This window comes from Myotis myotis, unplaced genomic scaffold, assembly GCF_014108235.1.
Source record: "Myotis myotis isolate mMyoMyo1 unplaced genomic scaffold, mMyoMyo1.p scaffold_m19_p_10, whole genome shotgun sequence".
NCBI classification, from domain to species: Eukaryota; Metazoa; Chordata; class Mammalia; order Chiroptera; family Vespertilionidae; genus Myotis; species Myotis myotis.
The window spans coordinates 66,244,168-66,271,931 of NW_023416314.1; the positions used below are offsets into that span (position 1 = coordinate 66,244,168).

General features: G+C 39.0%; 2 protein-coding genes across 6 annotated transcripts in view; both read left to right on the top strand.

Annotated features, from left to right (window-relative positions):
• NUP160 (nucleoporin 160) overlaps positions 1-17,792 on the top strand; it is a 37,700-nt gene extending 19,908 nt beyond the window's left edge. The window contains exons 19-36 of one of the 3 annotated variants that reach the window (XM_036325873.1): positions 209-279; positions 940-1,099; positions 2,098-2,167; positions 2,711-2,809; positions 3,507-3,626; positions 4,886-4,981; positions 5,081-5,175; positions 5,269-5,365; positions 5,458-5,563; positions 8,642-8,802; positions 9,774-9,834; positions 10,862-10,972; positions 11,134-11,257; positions 12,003-12,104; positions 13,137-13,278; positions 14,436-14,561; positions 15,880-15,984; positions 16,828-16,917. In XM_036325873.1, the coding sequence (XP_036181766.1) occupies positions 209-279; positions 940-1,099; positions 2,098-2,167; positions 2,711-2,809; positions 3,507-3,626; positions 4,886-4,981; positions 5,081-5,175; positions 5,269-5,365; positions 5,458-5,563; positions 8,642-8,802; positions 9,774-9,834; positions 10,862-10,972; positions 11,134-11,257; positions 12,003-12,104; positions 13,137-13,278; positions 14,436-14,561; positions 15,880-15,984; positions 16,828-16,917 (1,936 nt within the window). Of the gene's footprint in view, positions 1-208; positions 280-939; positions 1,100-2,097; positions 2,168-2,710; positions 2,810-3,506; positions 3,627-4,885; positions 4,982-5,080; positions 5,176-5,268; positions 5,366-5,457; positions 5,564-8,641; positions 8,803-9,773; positions 9,835-10,861; positions 10,973-11,133; positions 11,258-12,002; positions 12,151-13,136; positions 13,279-14,435; positions 14,562-15,879; positions 15,985-16,827 lie in introns of those variants that run through there. The other 2 variants (XM_036325875.1, XM_036325874.1) reach the window with 2 other exon arrangements.
• A 1,580-nt stretch (positions 17,793-19,372) lies between these two features.
• The window catches only part of FNBP4 (formin binding protein 4), a 36,773-nt gene continuing 28,381 nt past the window's right edge, over positions 19,373-27,764 (top strand). Inside the window, exons 1-6 of one of the 3 annotated variants that reach the window (XM_036325878.1) lie at positions 19,373-19,675; positions 20,749-20,844; positions 24,722-24,858; positions 25,415-25,601; positions 27,164-27,311; positions 27,398-27,518. In XM_036325878.1, the coding sequence (XP_036181771.1) occupies positions 19,375-19,675; positions 20,749-20,844; positions 24,722-24,858; positions 25,415-25,601; positions 27,164-27,311; positions 27,398-27,518 (990 nt within the window). In that variant the 5' untranslated portion in view covers positions 19,373-19,374. The remainder of the gene's footprint in view (positions 19,676-20,748; positions 20,845-24,721; positions 24,859-25,414; positions 25,602-27,163; positions 27,312-27,397; positions 27,519-27,764) is intronic. The other 2 variants (XM_036325876.1, XM_036325877.1) reach the window with 2 other exon arrangements.

Here is a 27,764-nt window from a genome sequence, read left to right on the forward strand (position 1 = left end):
TCCATGGCGTCTCATTGCAGAATCACTGAGTGGTGTCATGGGCAAGTGTCTAAACTATGACGTGTTTTCCAGATATTTTCATGCTTTCTTTCAATGGAGCTTTCAGGTGCCGTTTGCTAATTACATTGACAGCATTCTGGATAGGACAACTTGTGGAAGTTGTATTTGACATAGAACTACTAAGCTGTTTTCCCCCCTTTCCTCACAGGGAGTCTAACCTCCAACACTTGTCAGTGCTGGAACTGACTGACTCCAGTGCTTCAGTGGCGAATAAGTTTGGTAAGGACGGGGCGGATACGCATTGGATTTTACGTTTAGCATATAAAATGGTCTTTGCCACCTTTGCTTTAGCAAATTTGACAAGGCTCTGCTTTCACTTTGAGAGGGGGTATGCAAGCTGAATCTTCTCGTTGTGGCAAGGGGTCTTTGGAAACCATTGTCCCAGGTCAGGCATAAAATACATGGATAGACATACTGCTGCTTTCTCATTGATATTGATATTCCAGTGATTAACTCAAAATCATTTTTTTTTTACATTTACTAAGTTCATAGTAGCTTTTAAAATCTGTCTTAATTAGTAAATATTCAAAAGGAGCCCCCCTCATGCTTGAGAACTGTTCTGGAGAATTTATTTTGTGTGTTTTTTTGAATATTGGAACTGTATTTATTATAAACATTCTAGGGAAGACACTTAGGTTTAGCGAGACCAGTGAAAAAAAATGACTACAATGTTAAATGGCTTTTTTATTGCATTTGTATAGTACTTCACAGTTTACAAATTGCTTTTATTTATATTGCCATTGATAATATCAATGTTGCATTTTATATTTTGAAATAAGTGTTCTTTGTTATAGGCATAAAATGAATTGATAAACTCTCTTCATTAAAAATTGATATTATAGCACAAGTTGCTCATTGTCATTACTTTTTCTTTTTAAGTTTCTAGCCCTCAGTCACTTGTGGAATTATTCTTCCAAGAAGTTGCAAGAAAACATATTACATCTCATCTCTTCTCTCAACCAAAGGCACCTCTTAGCCAGACTGGGTTGAATTGGCCTGAGATGATTACTGCAATTACTAGTTACTTATTGCAGCTCTTGTATCCTTTTATTTAAAAACTAGAAGCCCAGCACGTGAAATCACGTGGCCCTGTGCGTTCTGCCCACCCACCTGCAGGTGCCTTGCTGTGCTCACAGCCCCGCCCACCTACGCTGGTCATTGGTCATTATGGTGCGTTAGGGCCATGGGCTTTTTATATATATAGATCAGTTGAAAGGTTTCTTCTATCTAAGTAGTCTAAGGCTCTTATTCTGTCTGTGTAATGAAGATTTTATTTATATATAAATATGTATTTTTTAATCCTTGCCTGAGAATATATTTTTATTGATTCTAGAGAGAGTGGCAGGGAGGGAAAGAGAGAGATCAACATTGATGTGAGAGACAAACATTGATCAGTTGCCTCCTGTACACACCTGGTCTGTGGATCATATCTCTAGTCTAGGTAAGTGCCCTGACTAGGAATCAAACCCTAAACCATTTTGTTGTACAGGATGATGCTCCAACTAACAACCACCTTGTTGGGGCTGTAATGAAGATTTTTAGTGAGGTTGGGTGCTTATTCCCCCAACAAGAGATGATAATACTTTCAGATATGATCCCAATTTTTATTTTATTTTGGTTTGCTTTTTGCTCAGGAGTTAAGCCAGATTTTATTGGTATGAACAAATTTCATGCGTAGATCTCTTGTAGCATTATACATTCATTTATCAGATATTTATTGAATGGCTCTATATGCCACGCACTATATTAGGTGCTTGTGCAGTTTATCAGCTAGAGTTAGAAATGATCACACAAGGTTGAAATACATTCTTTAGCCCATAATTAATTGAGTTCGGTGACAAGATTCCTTGTATATAACCTTTTCATTATATTTGTCCAATATTAAAGTTACATGGTTATGTGGAAAGAACATGTGCTCTGCTAACCTCTCTTTACCTTCTTTTTTAAAAATTAAGCCATTTTGTGGAATCTGATTGCCCAGTGTGTATGTTTAAGTTTGTCCAAAAAAGAAAACAATTTCCTTAACCAATAACTTAGATGGCCTAGCAATCCCAGTTGCCTCTTTCTAGAATGTTTGATGGGAAATTGTCAGTATGTACAATTGCAAGTGAGTACTATTGAATATTTCAGATTTAATTATTCTTGTAAAGAATGGGATTTCTGGAACATTTTTCTTTGTAAATGTTACCTGCATTTTAATTGGGCTGATAATAAGAACCATAATAATTTATACTCCATTGCACCAAAACATACTCCGGATTTTCTCTTCTTGCCTCTTTCACAGTATCATTCCTAACATAAGTTTTTCTAGAATCCTTTTTTTTTAATTCTCTGTATTAGGTAAAACAAACATACCATTATCTTCATATAAATCCTTTACTGGCATCTAGTCATTGAACCAGTAAATACCAAAAGTTGGAAAATCGCTAAAATTTAGGAAGATGTATGTGTTTGTGTTATTGGAGTTCTATTTACTTTCTTAAAGTATCTTAATAGCCTAACCCAAGAATCGGTTCACAGAATTAGGTTCTACTCTCCAGAGATATCAGGAAATATATGTGTTGATTGACCACATCTTCTCTCCCTCTGTGAAGAACTTGGAAATGAGTATTTATTTTCCTAATCAGAAAGCACCTTTTATGCCTTTAAGGATTATATTCATCTGCTACATCCCTGGTGTCAAGTCAATGTTGGTTCCTGTCGATTTATGCTGGGAAGGTGTTACCTGGTTACAGGAGAGGGACAGAAGGTAAAACTGCATTTTAAGTGATGAGCAAGCTTTAGTGCAAGGACACTTAGTTTCCATCTAGCTAGGTTGGAGGAAGTGGGAGGCATAGAGTCCTCTAGATCAGGTGCCAGTGAGGGGCAGTATATACCTGTGGAGGATGCTCAGCCTCAGGTACTTTGCAGATTAGTTAGGACACAAGAAAATATGAATAAGGAAACAGTGCAACCTTCCTGCCCGTGCAGGTGTTTTTAGGGATGCATTTTGATAAATAATGTATTTCTCAATTACATTGTTTTCATTATATCTTTTTTTTTTTTTTAATGCAGCTGCTTTTCCCAGTATGGTAGTTTACATTTCTATTTTTTTTCCCCTGACATCGTACTATCTAAATTTTCAAACATACAAAAAAGTTTAAAGACTTTTATAATAAACAGCCATATACATACCACTCAAATTCTACAAATGTTAACATGTTGCTCAGTTGCTTTATTATATATTTTCCAATTATCTTACTTAAAGCTTACTTTTTAATAGTGTTTAAAGAAGTGAGATACAAGGTATTAAATAATTCATTAGATAGAGTTTAGAACGGCAGAAATTATGAATGTAGTCAGTAGTCTTAAATAATTTTGTTTCTTTTTTGGCTTTGTTTAGCAAATGAGTACCTAGAATTGGAAAAATTCATTGTAAGTCACTTTGTATTCTTTCCCTTCTCCAGGCTCTGGAATGTTTCTGTCAGGCAGCATCTGAAGTGGGCAAAGAGGAATTCTTAGATCGCTTGATCCGGTCGGAGGATGGGGAGATTGTTTCCAATCCCAGGCTACAGTATTATGATAAGGTATTTTATGTCATGGTTTGGCTCTCTTTTTTTACTATCCTGTGTAGAAATTTATTTGAAATACATTACCTTGGTATTTTTGGAGAAAAATAAGATAAAAATGTAATCATTCCCTAAATTTCTAAGTAAAGAGAAAATGAGTTTGCTGAGAGAAATTGAAGAAACATTTTTAATTAAATTTGATAAATGTTTTTACCTTAAATATCATTTTACTAGCTCAGTCATCATTAAAACTTTTATTACTTAACATTAGTTTGGCTGATAACTCAAAGAATTAACTTGCAATGCTATATTTAACTTTAGTTTATGATTTGTCCCCTGAGTTTTTTCCTACCACTTTCCTCTGGTCACTCAACTGTAATGATAGTGGCCTTCTTACTGTTCATGCAAGCTGAGCACATACTCTGGTCCTTTCAGAGCTTTTCTGCCTGCCATTGCCTTTGCCTGAAATGCTTTCCACCAGGTAGTCAACTTTCTCATGCCCTCATTGCATTCAGGTGTCTGTCTGCTCATTGTCACCTCCCTGCCTATCTATGTAGAATAACCCTTGCGGTCCTGTGTGCTTGCTCCCTCTCCCTTATATGCACACGTGCAGACAGGCACCAAGGGGAGTCTCCTGGCCCTGCTTTATAACATTTAACTGTGCTTGATGCTGTATTTTAGATAACCTGTGTGTTATTACCTATTTTCTTAATGTGTTTTTAGTTATTTTAGAGGAAAGGTGAGGAAGAGAGAAACATCGATCAGCTGCCTTCTGCACACCCCCTCCTGGGGATCTAGCCTGCACCCCAGGCATGTGCTCTAACCAGGAATTGAACCAGCGACCTCTCGGTGCATGGGACAATGCCCAACCAACTGAACAACACTGGCCAGGGCTCTTTTGTTTTTTTTATAAGGCCATGGTGTTAATTTATTTATTAGGCTTTAAATTTATCTATGACCCAAACAGTTAGTATGAGAAGTTAGTAGTGAAATTGTATTTTTCCTTCATTCAGCAAATACTTACTGAGAGCCTACTCTATACTAAACACTGAGGATAGAGCTATGAACAAAAAAGACCAACAGAAAGTTTTACAACAAGCCTATTATTTAACAGTAGAATCTAAAGGAAAATCTCAAATATTGACCAAATAATCCTCATTTTTCTCAGCACCTTTGATTTAATTTTTATATTACCCAGTTATCTAATGGATTTAAAATCATATATCAATTTGAAATGCATATTAACTTTAATACAAGTTTCTTCTATTCCTCCTCAGGTTTTGCGCCTACTAGATGTTGTTGGTTTGCCTGAACTCGTTATTCAGTTGGCTACATCAGCAGTAACTGAAGCAGGTGATGACTGGAAGAGTCAGGTAAGAACTGACTATAGTCTAGTTATTTCTCTTGAGATTTGTCATGAATGTGATGTTTTGATTTCTATTACTCTTTTTTCCCCTGTATCTGATATTTAGGCTACTTTAAGAACATGCATTTTCAAACATCATTTGGATTTGGGTCACAATAGCCAAGCATATGAAGCCTTAACCCAAATTCCCGATTCCAGCAGGTATCAATCTTGATCTTTTTGAAGAAGGTGATTTATCAAACATATTTAACCCACGAAGACAGTTTACCCTTGTCTGCCTTTCTTTCCTTCTAGGCAGTTAGATTGTTTACGGCAGCTGGTGGTGGTTCTTTGTGAACGCTCACAGCTACAGGATCTTGTAGAGTTTCCCTATGTGAATCTGCATAACGAGGTAATTTAGGTACCCACTGATGACTGATGGCAACTGTGTTGGCTGTCATGATGACTACTAACTTTGATGTCTGATTGCTTCCCCTTCCTTAGGTTGTGGGAATAATTGAATCACGTGCCAGAGCTGTGGACCTCATGACTCATAATTACTATGAGCTTCTCTATGCCTTTCACATCTATCGCCACAATTACCGAAAGGGTAAGCACTTGAAGCAGGCAGTCTTTGTTGGAGGCAACCTTACCAGTTTAATCACATTTTACAAATATATTATGTTTGACTTACGTAATTTTTACCTTATTCTTAATATTGGATAAGTGTTCTCCATGAGCATTTGGAGAATTATGTTTAAGGACAAAATTAGCTTCACCTTCTTGAGGATTGCCTGTTAGCCTTAAACGCCTCCAATCCTGAGGCATTTCCAGTAAGATGACCTTCTATGTGAATCTTCTGATTTTAAACAAAATTTTCCTTAAAGGCACCTTGAATTCTTGTGGCTGGTTTTGAGTTCTTGTGCCATTTTGCATGGGCCTTCTCTCTTTCCTTATTTATTTTTGCAGATCCTTTTGAGAGTAAGTTGTAGACATTATGACTCAGTGGATGAATACTTCAGGTGCATCTCCTGAGGAACATTTTCTTACATAACCGCAATGCAATTATTGAATTAAGGAAATGTAACAAATTAATTTTGTGAATTAAATCTAAATGTGGTATTATCATCTGATGTGCTGCTCATATTTAATTGTGCCAGTTGTCACTGATTTTCTTGAATAACACACTCCTTCCGTTCTGTAGCTGTCCTCACTCCCAACCTAGGACCACATATTGTATTGCCCTGTCATACCTCTTTCTTCTCCTTTAATATGAAGCACTTCTTTTAACCTTACTTTGCCTTTGGATGACATTGATGTTTTGAAGAGTTTAGGCCAGCCATTGTTGTAGAATACATCTTAATTTATGTTTGTATGATGATTGATGAAGTCTTTACCAGAACAGCTAAAATGAGATAAGCATTATGGTTCCCCTTTTGAACATCTCACATTTTTATACCATTTTCACTCAGAATTTTTCATTATATTTTTTCATTGGAAAGAATGAATGGAAGTAATTTGTAAACATTTTCTTAATATCCTAATGCCAAAACATGTTTGCATATTCTTTATTTTCTTGAATCATACAGAAAGGGAAATAATGGTTAAAGATCTCCCATTGTTTGCTTTCACTATAGCAACATCCCTTACATCAATCTGATTAAGACCAGTTTAACTGGATAAATGTTTGTGTCTTTCTGGAGCAAGACCTGAACATCTATTGTTCTAACAAAATGTCTCACATATTGCAGGCACTCAAAAATATTTGTTGGGAAGAAAAATAGTTTCATTCAAAAACTGAATGCTATTTGGTTTCTGGAGTTGCATGCTCTCAGGAAAATAGTCAATATCTTCTTCAACCTTGTAAAGTATTATTAAAAAAATAAGTATGTCTTAAACAGACCATCCAAACATTACTTGATCTCAGAATCCTGGGTTGAGAGAGGTGACAGTTTGGCTGAGACTTACTCTCTAAGCTAGTCTTCTGTCTTGTCTGGGAATGTAAAATAAAATAATAAAAAATAAAATAATAAAAAAATAAAATAATAAAAAATAAAAAATTTTATTTTTATCTAAAATAAAAAACATTTTACATGATGGGAGGGTGGGGTGGTAATTGTGGTATGTACACGTAACATAAAATTCAGTGGTATTAAGTACATTCACATGTTTAAGGACAAAATTAGCTTCACCTTCTATAACCTTCTATATATACTTATGAGAGCTATTTATTTTTAACCAATCTCCAAAACTCATCTTGCAAACAGAAACTCTATACTCATTAAATAATTTCCCATTGATTTTTTAATTGTGTTAATACATAAGTTGTAATTTATTACTTGAAATAACTAACATGCTACTTTTCTAAATAAGAGTTAATTAGCATTAATAAATAATTTTTTATTGTGTTAAAATACCATTTACCAATTTAAAGTGTACAGCTCAGTAGTGTTACATACATTCACATTGTTGTGCAACCAATCCCCCAAACTTCTTTCATCTTCCAAAACTGAAACTTTCTATCCATTAAACAACTCCCCATTGCCCTCTTCCCCTTGGTAACTACGACTATTCTTCTTTCTGTGTCTGTAAATTTGCCACTGGAATCATACATTATTTTTTAAAATATTTTTTAATTGATTTCAGAGAGAGAGAATCATTTATCAGCTGCCTCCTGCACACCCCACGCTGGGGATCAAGCCCACAATCCAGGCATGTACCCTGACCAGGAATCAAACCATAATCTCCTGGTTCGTAGGTTGATGCTTGACCACTGAGCAACACTGGCAGGGCTCATACAGAATTTTCCTTTCTGTGACAGGCTTATTTCACTTAGTGTATATAATGTCTTCAAGGTTCATCCATGGGGTAGCATGTCAGATTTCATTCTTCTTTAAGATTGAATAATATTCCATTATATGCATGTATCACATTTTATTTATTCCTCAATGGACACTTCGATTGCTTCCATCTTTGTCTGTTGTGCATACTGCTGCTATGAATAAGGGTGTACAATATCTCTCCCAAGACCCTATTTTCTTTTTTTAAAATATATTTTATTGATTTTTTACAGAGGAAGGGAGAGGGATACAGAGTTAGAAACATCGACAAGCGAGAAACATTGATCAGCTGCCTCCTACATGCCCCCTACTGGGTATGTGCCCGCAATCAAGGTACATGCCCTTGACCGGAATCGAACCTGGGACCCTTGAGTCCGCAGGCCGACGCTCTATCCACTGAGCCAAACCGGTTAGGACAGGGGTGGACAAACTTTTTGACTCGAGGGCCACAAAGGGTTCTTAAACTGGACTGGGGGCCGGAACAAAAGCATGGATGGAGTGTTTGTGTGAACTAATATAAATTCAAAGTAAACATCATTATATAAAAGGGTACGGTCTTTTTTTTTTTTTTTTTTTTTTTAGTTTTATTCATTTCAAACGGGCCGGATCCGGCCCGTGGGCTGTAGTTTGCCCACGGCTGGGTTAGGGCAAGACCCTACTTTCAGTTTGGGGGAGTATATACCCAAAAGTGGAATTGCTGGATCATAAGGTAATCTTTTTAGGAACTGCCATACAGTTTTAGGTTAAACTCAATTTTGTTTTAAATTTTAATATTTGATAAGTAAAGCAAATTCTATCTCAAGAGATACTTTCGAAATTCTAATGTCTAATTTATTATTGTCTCATAGCTGGCACAGTGATGTTTGAGTATGGAATGCGTCTTGGCAGAGAGGTTCGAACTCTCCGGGGACTTGAGAAGCAAGGCAACTGTTATTTGGCTGCGATTAATTGTTTACGACTTATTCGTCCAGAATACGCATGGATTGTGCAACCAGCTTCTGGTGCAGTGGTATGAAAACTTTTCATCCTGGAATTCATTTTCACTTATCTGGTTCTTTTAGAACTATGACCTCATTTAAAATTTCGTCTGTGATATTTGTGAACTTAATTTATTTTTTCAGCAATTCAGTTGTTATATATTACTATACCTTCAGTTCCCAAGTTCAGAATCACTGTAGGAAGAAGCATTACAAAGCACTTTTGGAGTTAGACCTGACTAACTAAAAACAAATTAATCTTGCATAAAATCTATATATATAAAAGCCCAGTGACCTAACGGTGGAACTACCAGAATGACTGGCCGACCAATCGCTATGACGTGCACTGACCACCATGGGCAGACGTTCAGTGCAGGAGCTGCCCCCTTGTAGTCAGTGCGCTCCCACAGTGGGAGTGCCACTCGGCTGACCGGGATGAGCAGTGCTCCCACAGCAGGCTGATCCCCCCAGGCCATGCCCCCACCAGTGCAGAAGCGATAATGATGTTTATGTCTACATTATAGAATTGTTAGGACATTAGAACTGTGACAGTGCCTGGCCTGCAAAAAGTGCTCAATAAATATTTCATTTGTTTTTATTCATTCCATCTACAATTACTGTTTTAAAGGATGTCGATGTATACTTTGACTTTTTTCTGTCATGCTGATGTCATATATGCCCAGCTACTTCTATTGTATGGTTCCTACATTTAGTAGGTTGCTTCCCAGAGTTCTCCATGGAGAATATAACTGCAACCATGGAAAGTCAAGTGGCTTATACGGAAATCAAATCCATGTCCTTGTAAGAAGCCCAAATCCAATAACATGTTAGAGCTAAGTAAGCCAACCTGGCAAACACCACATTTCTTTGTATGATAGTTATAGTACCTTTATAAGAGAAGCAGTGCTAGTTGAATAATTTATGTTGAGAGAATTTAAGCAGGGAAAGTTCTGGATTCAAATTAAAATAGTAATTTTTCAGTTAAATAAATTTGTCTTTTCAGTATGATCGCCCTGGTGCATCCCCTAAGAGGAATCATGATGGAGAGTGCACTGCTGCCCCAAGTGAGTCAGGGGTCTCACTGATACTTTGCTGGACAATAATTAATTATATTGTTGTGTTATAGTAGTAATTTTTAGATTTATATATGTTTTAATATACTTCTACTGCAGTATATATAGTTATCGTAATATACTATGTATTACATATGTCTAGTAGTTATAGAGTTCCTTTTTATTGTATTTTCATTATTTTGTATTTTTGTCATTAATCCTCATCTGAGGACATTTTTCCATTGATTTTTAGAGTGGAATGGAGAGGGAGAAAGAGAGAGAAAAACATGTTATTTTAATCTGCTAAAAGTTGGTTGGTGGCCCTTTCAAAACTTGGTATGGCTGTATGAGACATGAAAATGCTTTGAAAGTATGTTTTGTTGCTTGTTGTATTTAAATCAGCTTCATAGCAAGCTTTTATTTTATCAGGCTCCTTTATACTTCCATGGAGGCATGATACCTTGCTCAGAAGCCTGGGCTCTAGAGTGGGACACCTGGTTTCAATTCTGCCTCTCATTTTGGGCATGTTCCTTTCTTACTGATAGAGATAGTATTTTACAGTTATAAGGTTTAAATGAAATTATATGTAGAATACCTTGTAAACACCTCCTCACTGCAGTACTGCTTTGATTTGACTCAGCTGTTGCTTTATTTTTTAAGTTAGCCTTTATGGAGCCTCCCATTTTCTCCCTTTGGAAATTAAATGGAAAGTTACTTGCCGAAACCGGTTTGGCTCAGTGGATAGAGCGTCGGCCTGCGGACTGAGGGGTCCCAGGTTCGATTCCGGTCAAGGGCATGTACCTGGATTGCGGGCACATCTCCAGTGGGAGATGTGCAGGAGGCAGCTGATCGGTGTTTCTCTCTCATCGATGTTTCTAACTCTCTATCTCTCTCCCTTCCTCTCTGTAAAAAATCAATAAAAAAAATATTAAAAAAAAAAAAGTTACTTAATATTTAGTGGAAATTGACAGGTTGGGTTAGTCTCATAGGTACTTCCTTTGTACTTTGAGAATTGAAATTGTTTGTCTTTGCCTGATAGCGAATCGGCAGATTGAAATCCTGGACCTGGAAGACCTGGAGAAAGAGTGCTCCTTGGCTCGAGTGCGCCTCGCCCTGGCTCACCATGAGCCGTCAGCAGTTGCTGTTGCAGGTAGGGATGCATTAGTCTGTCGGTACCAACAGCACATTTGAGGGCCAGGTAGTGGACTTGGCATGCTAGATGGCATGTTATTCTGGATACTTGTCAACAGTTTGGGGGCTCATTTGCATATACCTCTGGTTGCACTGAGTGGTGCTTTTCCATTTCCATAGGAAGCTCATCAGCAGAGGAGATGGTCACTCTCTTGGTTCAAGCTGGCCTTTTCGACACTGCCATATCACTGTGTCAGACATTTAAGCTTCCCTTAACGCCAGTCTTTGAGGGCCTTGCTTTCAAGTATGTATGACACTGTCTTTTCGTAGTTTTCGTTGTCCTAATGCACAGTGCTGTTGCTTAGTGTGAAGCAGGGGGTCACACAAGCCAGTTTCCTATAACCCAGTGTTTTGTTTAGTTCACACAAAGGTTGTTTAATTTCTTTTAGTCAATTGTGATTTTTTTAGATTAATTGAGTTATAGCTTCTCTTGAGAAGATCTGACATTCCTGGACCTCATTCCTACAGGACAGTAGATAACCTGGATTAAGAATAGTGGTATCGCCCTAGCTGGTTTGGCTCAGTGGATAGTGTGTCAGCCTGAGGACTGAAGGGTCCCAGGTTCAATTCCAGTGAAGCGCACCAAAAAAAAAAAAAAAAAGAATGGTTGTGTCCATTTTAGCCAATGTATGCTCTTTTCAGTCCTTTAGGACATCTGGTCCCTGGAAACATTCTTAAAAAGTACTCCTTATTGAAGTTACCTTATACCTACGTATTGGTCAAGTACTTTGTGAATTGAAAATATCAACTTCCAGAATTTTTCAACATCAATTTTCTCTTGAAAGTAAATAATCTCTTAACATTTATTGATGGCCTTGTGGGTCATTCAGTTTTTTGCCTATGAGGAGGGAAAAGAGCCAGTACCCCAGTAGTGAATTCAGAATAGACTAGAGCTAAAATTGTCGTCTTATCTCTAGTTTTAGTAACAAAGTAAGGTGGTGCTTTTCAGCAAATTGGTTTATTTGTGTGTGGAACCATTTTCATTGCAGATGCATCAAATTGCAGTTTGGAGGAGAGGCAGCACAAGCAGAAGCCTGGGCCTGGCTAGCAGCCAATCAGCTCTCTTCAGTTATCACCACAAAGGAGTCCAGGTACAGCCCTAGTATTCCTCCGACCCTGCGATGGCTCACCCTCCAGGTACTTCCCTAGGACAGCCAATTAGTGTCTGCCTGACTATCTCCGTTTCTCAGAGTGCTTCTCTGGCAACTCTAATTCTCAAAACTTTCCTTCCTTGAAATGCATTTACAATCTGTATCATGTAGCATAGCACTTTAGAGTTGTAGCATTTTACAGTTTGGAAGTCTCTTAACCCCTAAATTAGCACACCAGAATCACTATTAAAATACAGATTACGAGACCTAGTCATTGTGGCTCAGTTAGTTGAGCATTGTCCCATGCACAGAAAGGTTGCCAGCTAGTTCAATTCCCGGTCAGGGCACAGACCCAGGTTGCAGATTTGATCCCTGGTCGGGGTGCATACAGGAAGCAACCAATCGATATTTCTCTTTCTCTCCCATCCTCTCTCTCTTAAAAAAACGTAAAATACAGATTATGAGATAATACCCTAGCCTTCTAAATCAGAACTTGTACATCAAGCATGTCAAACTCGCAGCCCATACATGATTGTGCTTGATCAGGTTTGAAAACAGTAATCTAAGCCATTTTTCTTATTTTAGAAATTTGGAAGAAATTAAGTGAATTGTATAGTCCAGTAAATATGTGGTTAGTGGGAGACGAAATATAAGACTTTAAGTCATCTAGTTTCTAGTACTACCCCAAAGTCACATTGACCCTAATATTAAGTGTCATTTAGCTATATTATTAATTCAGTTGTGAGCTTCCAACAATTTTTTTTAAATTGATTTTAGAGAGGAAGAGAGAGAGATAGAAACATCATTGATGAGAGGGAATCATTGATTGGCTGCCTTCTGCATATTGGACTAAGCCCACAACCCAGGCATGTGCCCTTGACCAGAATCAAACCTGGGACCCTTCAGTCCGCAGGCCGCCACTCTATCCACTGAGCCAAACCAGACAAAGCCAAAGATTTTTTTCCTTGTAAATACATGGTACTATAAATATCTGTTAAGAATCTGGAACTCATTAGTCTTTCTTTTATCAAGTGCTACAGATGAAGCATGGCGACTGTTATCAACATACCTGGAAAGGTACAAAGTCCAAAATAACTTATACCACCACTGTGTAATCAACAAGCTTTTGTCTCATGGAGTGCCTCTGCCTAATTGGCTTATAAACAGTTACAAGGTAAGTATCTTCACTTGTAGAGAGTAAAAAGCTGATCTTTAAGATTCTGAATAACTTCTGAGATGAGTAAAAAATATATAAAGAGTAATAATTTATGGAAATATACTGACTTACATACTTTGGGCAGCTTCTCAATCTTAGCTAAAAACAAAACAGTCTTAATTTCTACTCCACATGAAGTACTGAGTGATTAAAGTTCTGCAGGTTAGTGATTAAGTTAATGCCTGCTTGTGTGCTCACTGAACAAGGAATGTACTAGTATATTTAGCACAGTGAGTATGTGCATGACACAGTATTTACTATTCACTACTCAAAAAATTAACAGGAGTGGGTGGAGTAGTTTTCAGATTACTACAGCAGTCTTTCATTTTTGTCAAAGTTGGATGTTTGGACAGCCTGTTTCAGAATTATTTGGATAGTGGGCTTCTTCAAAATATATATTCCTGGGCCCCATCCCATTCCAGACTTACAAAATCAACTTTCCTGGAGCTAGGAAGCAGGATCTATATTTTAACAAGCTCCTAATTTAATTTGATGCACTCTTAAGTTTGAGAAGTACTAGAACTGAAATGCCTTGGGAGAATAGAGAAGGAGGGAATGTAAAGCTTAACGTCCAGAAAGTCATTTTTTTAAGTTAGAAAGTAGAGAAGGCAGCTAAGATGGTAAAGGTTGGTTGTGATCCAATCAGGATACAGAAAGCCTAATTAATGTGAGTGGAGCCCTTCCCAACTGAGGCTGTATTCACTTTTCTCACACCCTAAGTTAAATATGAATTTAATTCAGGCTTTTAAAGTTGATGATTCTTTTAACTTCTTTTGCATTTGTCATTTGTTTATTTCTGGGAATTGATGTAAATATATTGTCTTTAGTACTCAGCATTGCTGGGAAGGTTTACCACTGTGGAAACAAGTAGAAAATAATTAAAATGTGTCTTACATCACAAATCAGGATAGGACCTCACTAGGTGCCAGAGGGTAACTGGGCTGTTGGGAATCCAAACCTTATCCCAAGATAAATAAACCAAGATAAGTAAACCAAGGTGCTCTTTTATTCTTATTGAGAAGTATCAGTGCAAGAGAATTAGACACAACATCCTTTGATCATTGCCTAAGTAAGATAGAAACAAGCAGATGTTTTTAATCGCCGACTCTTTACAGAAGGTTGATGCCGCTGAGTTGCTCCGTCTGTACTTAAATTATGACCTTTTGGAAGAAGCTGTGGATTTGGTTTCAGAATATGTGGATGCTGTTCTGGGAAAAGGACACCAGTACTTTGGAATTGAGGTAGGCTTCCTATCTAATAAAAGGCTAATATGCAACTCAACCAAATGGCGAAATGACTGGTCCCTATGACACCCACTGACCACCAGGGGGCAGATACTCAATGCAGGAGCTTCCCCAATGGTCATTGCACTCCCACATGGGGAGCGCCACTCAGCCAGAAGCCGGTCTCATGGCTGACGAGCGCAGCAGCAGTAGCAGGAGCCTCTCTCTCCTCTGCGGTAGCGTTAAGGACCCCTTGGGGGATGTTCGCCTGCCAGCTTAGGGCCGTAGGGAACTAGGGCTAAGCTGGCAGGGAGACATCCCCCGAGGGGTCCTGGACTGCGAGAGGGCACAGGCTGGTCTGAGGGGATGCCCACCCTCGCCAGTGCATGAATTTTGTGCACCGGGCCTCTAGTGTTTACATAACACTTCATTTCATTCTGTTAGCACACTAAGTAAAATCAGGAGCTGAAACAATTAGACTACAGAGTAGTAGATTTAACCTTAATTGTTAGTAATTTTACAACTAGTTTTCTCCAAGATTAGGGACTGGCACTCTTAAGAGTCTTCTGTTTCCTGTTTATAAAATGGGAATACTTTCATTTTTCTCCATCAAAGGAGTGTGGCTTTAGTTAGTACTTGGAAGAGGGAGGTAAATAAGAACAAAATGGCATTTTGTGTGTGAAGACTATGCTGAGTCTCTACCAGTGTTTTCTCAATCTTTACAGTAGCCTATAGGGGCCTGTTTTAATCCCTTTTTTTTAACCCATAAGGAAACAGGCTCAGGTGTTAACTTGAAGTCTCGGAAGTTTGCACAGATGGTAAATAGGAGAACCACATTTAAAATTCAAGTATAGTTATAACAGCAGAGCCAAGCTCCCAAACTCTCAGGAAAGTATTCAGAACGTTCAAAGTTAAACTTTTCTTTCCAACCCTTTTTTTCCCAGATAATTGGAATCTAAATTTCAGACTGAAAATAGTATCATTCCTTGAAATTTTAGAGAAGTTTTATTGAGTATGTTTATCCTTAATGGGATAAACTTAGGAGCCTTAGGGCTCCTTTAAAATAAGAGATGACATGAATTTAAAAATATATTTAATTTCATATTTGAAAAAAAGCACAAGTTCTCCCATTGGAAAGAGAAAGGGGGTAGGTGGGGTTCCAATTGTGTGTGTGTGTGTGAGTGCGTGCACGTGCATGCACTCATGCAATTTCTTACTGTGAAAAAAAAAAAAAAAAGTAAAACATTTTATGTTAATCAAAGCCTATGAAAGTAACTACCAGAAGAAATGGTCCGCTTTTTGGTTTTCTTTAAATTATAGATATTTTTTCTTTCAGTTTCCACTGTCTGCGACGGCTCCAATGGTGTGGCTTCCATACTCTTCCATTGATCAGCTTCTCCAAGTATTGGGAGAGAATAGTGCCAACAGTCACAACATTGCAGTGAGTCAGTCCTTTCCTCTCTATGCCCCTGCACTAGCTGTTACATCTGACAGCTGGCTCTCCAGTTCTCAAGGAGTTAAGGAAAGGGCAGCACCATGTATTCCCCTAACATGCTGCCTCAATCCTATATACTAAAAGGCTAATATGCAAATTGACCAAACAGCAGAACAACAGGTTGCCATGATGTGCACTACCAGGGGGCAGACGCTCAACACAGGAGCTGACCCCTGGTGGTCAGTGCACTCCCACAGGGGGAGCACCACTCAGCCAGAAGCCCTGAGCTAGGCTCACAGCTGGCAAGCACAGCAGTGGCGGCAGCGCTAAGGATGTCTGACTGCCAGCGTAGGCCCACTATCCAGAGGCCCAAAGGGAACAGGCCTAAGCCAGCAGTCAGACATCCCCCAAGGGCTCCCGGACTGTGAGAGGGTGCAGGCCAGACTGAGGGACAACAAACTCACCCCACCCCCCACCCCCACACCCCAGTGCATGAATTTCGTGCACTGGGCCTCTATTCTCTTCATAAAATGACTAGTTAAATCAGATGTGGCCTCTCTGATTCTGGGAAGAAAGCTGGCAATGCTTTTATTGAAGATCTTGGTGTGATTTGCATAATTGGAAAATCATTAGGCAAACAGGATTGGAGTATTATATATACTAGTATAACAGAAATCCAGTTTTATCAGTAGAGTCCCAAAGCAGACTCATATACTGGATAGTGATTAAATGAAGCAGAGTGGCTAACATCTTCATTACGGGAATCTGCTTGGTGAAGTCAAAATGAAAGCCTCAGTCTTTTGCAGTCCTTGACATATTTTGTAATGATTTCTTCCTTTTCTCCAATAGCTGTCGCAGAAAATACTTGACAAATTGGAGGACTACCAACAAAAAGTTGATAAGGCAACACGGGATTTATTATATCGTCGGAACTTGTGATCCAGATGGTCGCCTAGCCTTTGTAACCGCTTGGTGCCTCTTAGGGCTTAAGACTTTACCCTACAGGAGCCCTGTACTCCAGGCTAATTTTTATACCTGTAAATGATGTGTACAACATTCAAGTCTGCATTCTGTGTATGAGAGTTGGACAGAGGAGTCACAGGACCTGCGCTTGCTGGCGGTGCTAATATACAATTTCCGGTTTCATCTTGGGTCTCAAACAGCTGCTTTTGTATATGATTCACAAGCTTTTTTAGAGTTTATATTTTTTTAAACTACCGGAGACATTCTTTATCTGCAAATTAAACCCACCTTCACTTTCCAAATGGGTGATGGTTGTTGGTTTGTTGTAGCTGACCACCAAAAGCAGTCACTGCAAATCCTTTCATTCTTCCCTCTCACTTTTTGTATTTCAGTGATTATTTTGGTCCAGAACTGACATGTATTTTCTGTATTGCAAACAGAGGCTATGATTTTACATACTCTTTTCATTATTTATTGTGGAATTTTTGTATGATCTTCAATAAAGTATTAAATAACTTGCCTAGATTAAGCCTAAACAAAGACCAGCTGTCAAAGAAGATATCTTATTTTAAATCTGGTTCTCAGGCTAAAGTTGAATCAACTCTTAGCTAAGAAAAAGTCAGAAATACATCCTCTATAAAAGTAATAAATTTTCAAAGTAAATTCTGTTAACTTCTGTGATTTATAATAATCAAGCCGGACTTGATCATACAGTTAGTCTAATCATGTATTGGGCCAAAATATAAATGTTCCTGGTCAGATTCAAAAGCATTCATGCCCACGAATTTGGGGAAAGTGAAAAATAAGATCTTGCATTTTATTCTGTATATTAAAATTATCTTTTAAGGAAACGATCTGTATATATTTGCTTGTATACCTTTTGACCTTTCTTGAGTTTTTCATAAGCCTTTTTTATAATATCAACACCATATTTACATTATATATTTTAAATAACAAGTTTCCCTGTGGTATTGTTATTGGTAGATAATTGTGATATTTGGTTCTTTTTTATTGTAACTTTTGTCATGATAAATATGAAGTGTTTAATGCAATTCGGGACTGGGACAGCCCTTGTCCTCCCAGCATTATAAACCTGTGGCTTCCAACTACATCAAGAAAACAGAGGTTTCACAAAAGATGTATCCTCTTACTGTTTTCATGAGTGACTAATGGATCATAACCCACAGTCTGAAAAATATCAAACGTAGTTGTTGCCATTTCTAGAGGATAAGAAGCTTGAGATCAGCACTGTTGAAGAAACCTATCCTTTGTATTGCTTATCAAAGCAGGGGTTGCCATGGTGACAGTTCATAAGACACTGGCCAGCTTTTACAGGGACCTCAACCACCAATATGAGGTTTCATCCCTAAGTAGGGCATAATGATCTCTACCCCACACGATTGTGAGAATTAAATGCAATTCTACTTGTAAAGCGCTTAGTACCTGACATACAGTAAGTGTTCGATAAATGTTAGATATTATTAGTATGCTTAGTAAGAACTGAGCAGTCAGGGGTATAAAAATATATCCCACTGGATTTCTTAAGCTCAATTTAGAGGGGGTAAATGAGTACCAACAGTATAAATAAACGCCAAGTGCTGGGGAGGAGCTCAACATTGAGATAGAAGGTTCAGAGAGGTAATGCCTGCACGGGTCTTGAGGAATTAAAAAAAAAAAATTCGCCATGTGATGCAGTAGTTATTCCAGATAATGTGAAGGAGTTAAGGTGAGACAGGTGATGTTCCTAGTGGCTGGCTCCAGAAAAGGGGTGGGGGCTGGGGTTAGAAAAGGAGAGTGCAAAGGAAGATACATCAAGCAGGTTAAGGCTACCAGTGGGCCAGACTGGGAAGCTCCTGTATCTCACCGCAACAGCTTCGGCTTTTACCTCGTATGTAGTGTAATTTCTAGTGATTTCCCCCCCCAACTGATGAGCAACACTACATCATCGTTATGCCCTAAGAAAAAATTTACAAAAGCATAAAAAACCCAGTACTCTATTTACTGTTCAATGCTATACCCAAAGTAAGCCACAATAATCAGAGAGAAACTTGGGGGAAAGACCTGAAAAGCAGCCCACCTTCCTAAAGGACAAATGATAAGGAACAGTAGGCAGAGAACAGGCACAATATGGAAGACAAGCGGGTAAAGAAAAGACTCCGCCAAAGACGCATGGGTGGAGCCGGAGGTGCCGGGGAAATCATTCTAAACGCAGGCCCTTCCGTACAATTGGCTTGACGCGCACTCGTTTTTCCTTTTTCCATTGGCAATAGGCCCCTTCAATAGGCCAAAATAGCCAATAGCCTAGCTCTGTGAATAAAGCCCGCCCTCTCCCCTGGGGGGAGGAGCCAGAACACTGTACCGGGCTCAAGGCGCTTGCGCAACGCGCGCTCCGCCGTTAAAAGCGGATCCTCGCCAGAGGCGGTGTCGCGAGGTATGAATATTGATGACGCAGCGCCGCGCCGAGCACCGCCCTTCTCGCCTTCCCGACGCTCGCACCTCGCGCTCGGGCTCGCGATGGGGAAGAAGTCCCGGGTGGTACCCGGCCGAAGGCCTATCCTGCAGCTCTCTCCGCCGGGTCCCCGGAGCAGCACGCCGGGCCGGGACCCGGAGCCCGAACCCGACACCGAGCCGGACTCGACGGCGGCGACGCCTAGCCAGCCAGCCCCGGCGGCGCCGACAACCACGACGACCGCGGTGACTGCCGCCGCGGCCCCGGAAGACTCGCCTTCAGAAGGTAAGGGTGCGCGAGGGGCCCCTAGGAGGGGCATCCGAAACTCGAGTTCCGGGCTTGCGGCCTAGTCCCTCGGGCAGGACCCTAGGAGGACAACCAACCGGGAGGGCGGCGTCCGCACCCGAGGCCTGCGCGTGCGGCCTGCGGGGAGGGCGGCTGTGGGCCCCAAGACGACCGGAGGGACGCGGAGCCGCGCGCGGGGATCCCAGAGGCGCCATCTCTGCTGCAGAGGGCGGCGCGGCGCGGCGGCCTGGAGCGCCAACGTCCGCCCTGTGTGTGGGACTCCTCGCGGGGTGGACGTGAGAGTATGAGGTTCCGGGTCCGAGGCTGGGTGACTGGGGACCTGGCCTTTTCTGCACGTCATCTGCGTTTCCTTTCGCTTTTGTGGAAACCGAGACTCTTTAGAAGTGAGCGAGCCCTTTGTATTATGTCAGCCAAAGCTTCGGGGACCCCCAGATTGGCAGGTATCCCCACCCGAAAATTTCTGAAGTGAGACTTTTGGGTAGCCCAAGTGTTTGTGTGTTTCTCCCGGGACTGGAACTTGTCTGACCGCTACGCTGTACACCTGAAACTACTGCAACATAATATGGAATGCAAACTGTAATTTTTTTTAAAAAAAAAATATTTTTTTATTTAAAACAAGAGTAATTCGATAGCTCTAATCCAGGGACCAGACCCCGGAGAAGCTACGATCATTTCAGATGTTTAAAAAAAAACACAAAAACCCAACACGCTGGGTAGCTCGTGCGAAAGCAAACGCTATGGCTGTGCTTGATGTAAAGGCTTTGTAGTAGCCTAGAGCACATTTAGAGAGAAAGAGTTTATTTCAGATGTAATTTGATTTTTTTTTTTATAATGCTCACGTTCCTAATGTTAAAGTCACGAGACAGAAGATTCTAGCTATGCTTGTTTATTATCTCCCGAATTATTTGGGTCAGTGATGGGTTGTACGCTGTTTTTAAAAAGATGGAATCTGGACTTGAAAGGTCAAATCAAAGCTTGGTTTTGTCACCTGTAGTGTTTTCTCTGGTCCATCGAATGACTGCAGTTCTCTTCTGTTCGTTTTCCAAATCCAGATGAACAGGAAGTGGTGGTGGAGGTTCCCAGAGTTCAGAATCCTCCAAAACCAGTCATGACCACCAGACTGACTGCCGTGAAAGCAACAGGTATAGGTTTTTTTTTTTTTTACATCTTTTTTATAATATATTTCATAAGGGTCCAGTTGGGTTTGTTTATTGAGTGTTTTGTTGATGGCTTCAGTGTTGGCTAATTTATATTTCTCCCCCCCAAAATGGGGATTTTAAATCTATTTGTGAGAGTTTGTTAGTATATGTACACTGCAACCAATGTAAAATTTGTTGCTGTTTAATCTGTACCCAAAATATACTACTTTTTCTTCTAATGCCATTTTATAATGAGTTTTCTGGCTTCCCCATCTGGCTTTAGGGAACACCATCGATTTCTGTTAATTTCCTAACACATTGCCTCGATTAGTACCTACCAAATGTTTGTGGAGCTGAAATTGCATTAAGGAATATTTGCAGCAGTGGTTTTGTAGACAAATTTGAGTTCAGATCTTCACTTCAGCATTCATTCTGAGAAATCAGGATCTCATTCACCTGTAAAGTGGATCTTAAGCTCTATGTTATTTTGATGATTACATTGAAAAGTTTATATCAAGTTTTGACAGGGAAGTATCAAAAAATGTTAGTTTTATATATAAATAGATTGAAAGATTAAAATAGTTTTGATACTAAATATCCTATTAATTGGTAATAATTTTATTCTTTTAAGTGTGGTGTACTTTTTGTACTATATGACACCTGAAATCCTGAAATAATAGATGCTTGTTCCCTCCTCCTCCCATTTGTCACTTAAAAAAAAGAAGAAAACCCTGTGTGGGTTAGAAAAGCTAAAACTTGGTTCTGAGAGAAATTCCCAAACTAGAAAATACCATTTTGTATTTGTAAAGTACATATATTATTTCATTTGAGTCTAAGAATCGTAAGATAGAATTTCAGTGTTTCTAGGAGAAATTTCCTTGATTACTATGTCAGCACTTCAGGCCTTTATATGCCTTATGAACAGAAATGTTTTCATTTTGCCCAGCATCATCCTACAAGGTAATAATATATCAGTTCATTCAGTTTTTAAAGTTCTTAACCTACCAGTTGGTATAATGCATAGGAAAAAGTTTGTCCAACAAAAAACAAAGAAAGCCCCCTAGCCGGTTTGGCTCAGTGGGTAGTGTCGCCCGAGGATTGAAGGGTGCTGAATTCCATTCTGGTCAAGGGCACATACACATACCTTGGTTTCAAGCTCGTTCCCCGCATCCCTGTCTGGGGTGATGCAGAGGCAACCAGTCAAGGTGTCTCTCTCATACCAGTGTTTCTCTCTCCCCCCCCTTCTCTGAAAAAGCAGTGGGTAAAATATTCTCAGGTGAGGATTAGCAACAACCACAATGAGTGTCAGAGTTCTCTGGACCCCCTGAAATTGCACACTCAAATGTGTGTTCCTGGGCGGAAGTATATAGCTTTTATCATCTTGATTATTAATAGTTTCTGTGACTAAAAGGGTTAAAAACAACTATTCAGCAATATTATGAGGAAATTATAATAGTTACTCAAAGTATAATGCAGTTACTGTTTGAAGCTTATCAGGAAAGTAAAAAATTTAATCTAAGAAATTACAGCCAGATATAGTTAGTTGATTTGCAAATTGTGTGGCACCATACATTAAAGTAAGCATATTGAAATTTGAGGAGTTAATATTCTTCTCAAAAAAATGCTGCTAAGGACTATGGCTCCAAAGAATAGCCTTGCTTCCTCTAGTTTCAAGTAGCAACAACATCCCAATAATAGTCTAAGACAGTGATGGCGAACCTTTTGAGCTCGGCGTGTCAGCATTTTGAAAAACCCGAACTTAACTCTGCTGCCGTGTCACATGTAGAAATTTTTTGATATTTGCAACCATAGTAAAACAAAGATATTTTTTATATTTATTTTATATATTTAAATGCCATTTAACAAAAATCAACCAAAAAAATGAGTTCACGTGTCATAGGTTCGCCATCACTGGTCTAGGACATGGTTCTGTGATACATTGTATGCTATTTTGACAGAGTATATGTACTCTGTGAGACATGGTTCTGTGAGACTTATTTTTCTAAGATTAATTTGCAGAATATTGTGAACTTTTTTTGTGTTCTAAACTTATTCCTGTTCTTATCAATGTATGGATTAAATTTTCAGAAATGTAATTAGAATTTACATACATTTTATTATTTGCTTTTATCTTGTTTTTATTTTGTTAACATTACTTTTTGTCCCCATAGCACTGTTCCATGTAATACTGTAATGATCTGATTAATCATAAAACAATACTGCATCTGGTACTGTGCTGTAGTTTGATTTGCTAGTCCCCTATTTGAGAGCATTTGAGTTGTTCACAGCTTTTAGTTATTTAAGTAAGGCTGTTAGAAAATGTTGTGCAAAAAAATTTTTTTAATTCTTTCTTGGGGTTATATCCTCAAAGATGAGAGTAACTAAAAGAAACTGGAAGTAGTAGCTCTTGGTACATGTTACCAGATTGTTCTTAAAATATATTGAGTCAATTTAATGTATGGTGTCTCTAACAATATTAAGTATGCCTCTTCCCCCAAATACCAAGTTTAATAATTTACTTTGCTATTTAATAGTAATTATATTATTAGGAGCTTAGAAGAGGTTTGATGTATGTGCTATGGAATGTTCTTAGGTGAAGAAAAAAGGAATAAATAGGTGGAGCCTTGGCGAAACCTATTGCCTGTGAGACCCATTCATTCCAAGCTTGGGGAATTTCGTAATTAAAATTCCACACAACTCACCTGGTTTGGAACCTTTTACCAAAGAGTATATGAAGTTTTAAAGACAGTGAACTGGGTGATTAGATCTATGATTGTTTCTAAACTAAGAAGTGTTTTTATGTAAAAATACAAATTTTCCATCTTCCCCCTTCCCTCAAAAAACCATCAGTGCTGATTGCTAACGGGCAGAATTTGTCCAGAAATGTCTACTTCTGTAGCTGTACCCTTACAAGTCTATTCCATACTCTTGTTAGGAAAATTGGCTGGTGTACCCCAAAATCATGAAAAATGAAGTATTTGGTAACACTGTCAAATGTCTCCTTCACATTATTCTAATCAGTTTATAGTAGTATTTTGGAAATTAATGTTTAGTGTAAGAACTTGCCTATGTACTAAAACAAGATTTATGTGATTAAAGCATTTAATATGAACTCTTCTTGTATGATAAATGGAACAGTTTGTGTTTACTTTTATGTGAACCCATGAATTCGTTTATGAAAGTACGACAAAGAAATTTCATATAAGTGTACAAATTGCCAGCCTTAATTATTTACACATTCTGTAGTGTAGTTGTTATACTCAAGCTCACTTGGGCACAGAGTTCTTACCTACTTTTGCCCACCCCTGTATGTGTTCACTTAGTTTGTGACATTAAAGTAGCCACAGGTGATACAAAGGAAATAGCATAACAACATTTCAGGGGCCATATCTGGACTTGAGTTTGAGGAAGACATTGATCATTGGTGCTAGTGTTGTTGTTAGTTTTTTGTTTTGGGTCTAGCGTTTTGAAATGTTTTGTTTGAGGGAAAAATAATTGGAAAAGAACTTTGTTTTTAGTTTTGAAAATCTTTTTGTTTCATCTACTAAATCCTAATTGGTTTACTTGTTTGAGATGGATACATAAATCAACAAATATTAAAGTCAGGATACACTATATGCTATTTTGAAAGAGTATAAAGTTGAATGCTTGAGCATGTATTTTGAGTAGGGTGTCAAGTAGCTGTGCAAATTGATTTTCTTAGCTCTAAATGCATAATGTAATTTCTGCCTCTCAGGTAGTTCATTGATGGTTTATTTTAAGGTTTGTTCTAATCTGTAAGTAAACTAAATGTTTAGTTGAAGAGCCATGTTATATTTTTCCTTGGATGCTACCTAGGACATATTAGCATTGTTATTACTAAAGTTCTTTACCTCTTTGTTTCTAGGAGGTTTATGCTTACTTGGTGCATATGCTGATAGTGATGATGAAGAGAGTGATGTTTTGGAAAAACCAGCACAATCTAAAGAAGCGAATGGAAATCAGTCAACTGATATTGATAGTACATTGGCCAACTTCCTAGCGGTTAGTGGTGCTTTTGTTTGGGTTTTTAACATATTGGAACCACTTTGGGGACTTAGATCTCACTGGTTAGCATACTTGTCAATCTGTCTCTCCCTCTCACTTCTCCCCTTTTATCTGTCTTCCTTAGTCCCTCCCCATCTCTCTTCATATTATCTTATTTTTTTTTTTTATTTTCACCTGAGGGTATTTTTCCATTGATTTTTAGAGAGAGGGAAAGATAGAGAGAAACATCGATGTGAGAGAAACACATCAATTGGTTGCCTCCTGCGGTGCCCCTACCAGGGCCTGGACCAGTGACTGGAATCAAACCCAGGATCCTTCTGTCCACAGGCCAGTGCTCTATCTACTGAGCCAAACTGGCTAAGGCTCTTCGAATTATCTTTTTGTTAATGTTGTAAAAAAAAAAAAAAAAAAAGTGGATAATAGAAAGGTTTGGAGAAAATGTTTAATTAGAATATGAGGATTTTGATTTGAGAAGCTAAGAACTGAGCATGTAGGATTTTTTTTTTCTGGTTTTGTTGTGATTAATGCATTTGTTACTATTTTCTTTCTAAAGGAGATTGATGCAATAACAGCTCCTCAGCCTGCTGCTTCTACAGGAGCTTCTGCTCCACCTCCAACTCCACCTCGCCCAGAGCCAAAGGAATCAGCAGCATCTGCCCTTTCTTCCACTACTTCGAATGGAACAGATTCAACGCAGACATCAGGGTGGCAGTATGACACTCAGTGTTCACTGGCAGGAGGTAAGCTTGATCCTTTTTATTTTATTTTTATTTATTAATATATCTATTGAGCCCTAACCGGTTTGGTTCAGTGGATAGAGCGTAGGCCTACAGACTGAAGGGTCCCAGGTTCAATTCCGGTCAAGGGCATGTACCTTGGTTGCGGGCACATCCAGCAGCTGAATCAATGTTTCTCTCTCATCGATGTTTCTCATTCTCTATCCCTCTCCCTTCCTCTCTGTAAAAAACCAATAAATTTTTTTTTTTTTCTTTTCCCCCAAAGAGGAAGGGACAGGGAAAGAGAGAAACATCAATGATGAGAGAAAATCGTTCATTGGCTGCCCTCTGCACACCCCCACACCCCCTATTGGGATGAAGCCCAAAACCCAGGCATGTGTCCTTGACCAGAATTGAACCTGGGACCTTTCAGTTTGCAGGCTGATGCTCTGCCTATTGAGCCAACCTGGCTAGGGCTGATTTTATTTTTATATATAGATATATATATATAGATATATATATTTTGAAAGTGTGTTTATTAAAACTAAGGACAGTGAAACAAGGAAGGGCTTAGGGAGGGCACACCAATCCTTTGATTTTTAAAGAAGTCTAAAGAGCAATCATAAAAGGTGTTCTAGGCATTGAGATTCCGAAAGATGAGCACCCAAGTGCTTTAGCCCCAGACTGGGATTCTGCCTTTTAAATGTAGTATTTTGAAAAATAAGTAAGATAGGGTAGTTACCTCTGAGAATTATTAGAACACATTTTTTATTTTTTGAAAGGTAATTGCTTGCCTCCTTTTAAAAAAAAATATACTTTTATTGATTTCAGTGAGGAAGGAAGAGGGAGAGAGATAGAAACATGTGCCTTGACCAGAATCAAACCTAGGATCCTTCAGTCTGCACTGACATTCTATCCACTGAGCAAAACCAACTAGGGCAATTGCTTGCCCTTTTAACCAGTAGCAGATTTTGCCAAGTGAATGATTGAAGTCATTATTTTAAAAGGTCTTTCGGGGTTCAAAATATGTTTTTGCACTATCAAACTGCTTTTTTAAAACATGTGCCAAGATGATGGGGTGTGGGGAGTTGCCTCCCAGGAGACATTTGACAGTGTCTAGAGCAGGGGTGGGCAAACTTTTTGACTCGAGGGCCACAATGGGTTCTTAAACTGGACCGGAGGGCCGGAACAAAAGCATGGATGGAGTGTTTGTGCGAACTAATATAAATTCAAAGTGAACATCATTACATAAAAGGGTACGGTCTTTTTTTTCAATAGTTTTATTCCTTTCAAACAGGCCGGACCCGGCCTGCAGGCCGTAGTTTGCCCATGGCTGGTCTAGAGACAGTTTTGGTTGTCACAACAGGAGATGGGAGGGGTGTTACTGCATCTAGTGGGTAGAGGCCAGGATGCTGCCAAACGCTACATAGGACTGCCTCCCGACACCACCAACAGAGAACTATCATGTCCCAGTGCTAAGGCTGAGAAATCCTGTGTTAGATTGTTAGGGCTTTAGAGGTGACGGGTTATAAGTCAGAATTGTGGAGTAATTTGTGCTTCTTAAAATTTGTTTTATTTTCTTATAGTTGAGATTGAGATGGGAGATTGGCAAGAAGTCTGGGATGAGAACACAGGATGCTATTATTATTGGAATACACAAACAAATGAAGTGACATGGGAATTACCCCCGTATCTTGCCACCCAGGTACAGGGATTACAACATTACCAACCCAGGTAGGAATACCTTGAAAAAGAAATTACCTAGAAGGAAATTTAAGTCTTTATCTTTTAATGATAATTGCCTTTTTTTTTCTTTTAAGTTCAATAACAGGTACTGAAACTAATTTTGTGGTGAATACAGACATGTATAACAAGGAGAAAAATATTTCTGTTGCCAGTAGTAAAAGTGGACCAGTCATAGCCAAGCGAGAAGTTAAAAAGGTCAGTGTTACAACTTACCCCATTTGCATATTTTCAAATCTAAAGATTTTTTTAATTTTTTTAAGAGGAAAGGAGAGGGATAGAGAGATAGAAACATTGGTGAGAGGGGAGCATCATCCATTGGCTGCCCCCCGCATGCCCCCTACTGGGGATCAAGCTTGCTACATGGGCATGTTCTCTGACTGGGAATACCGGTGACCTCTTGGTTCCAGGTTGGATGCTCAACCACTGAGCCATGCTGGCTGG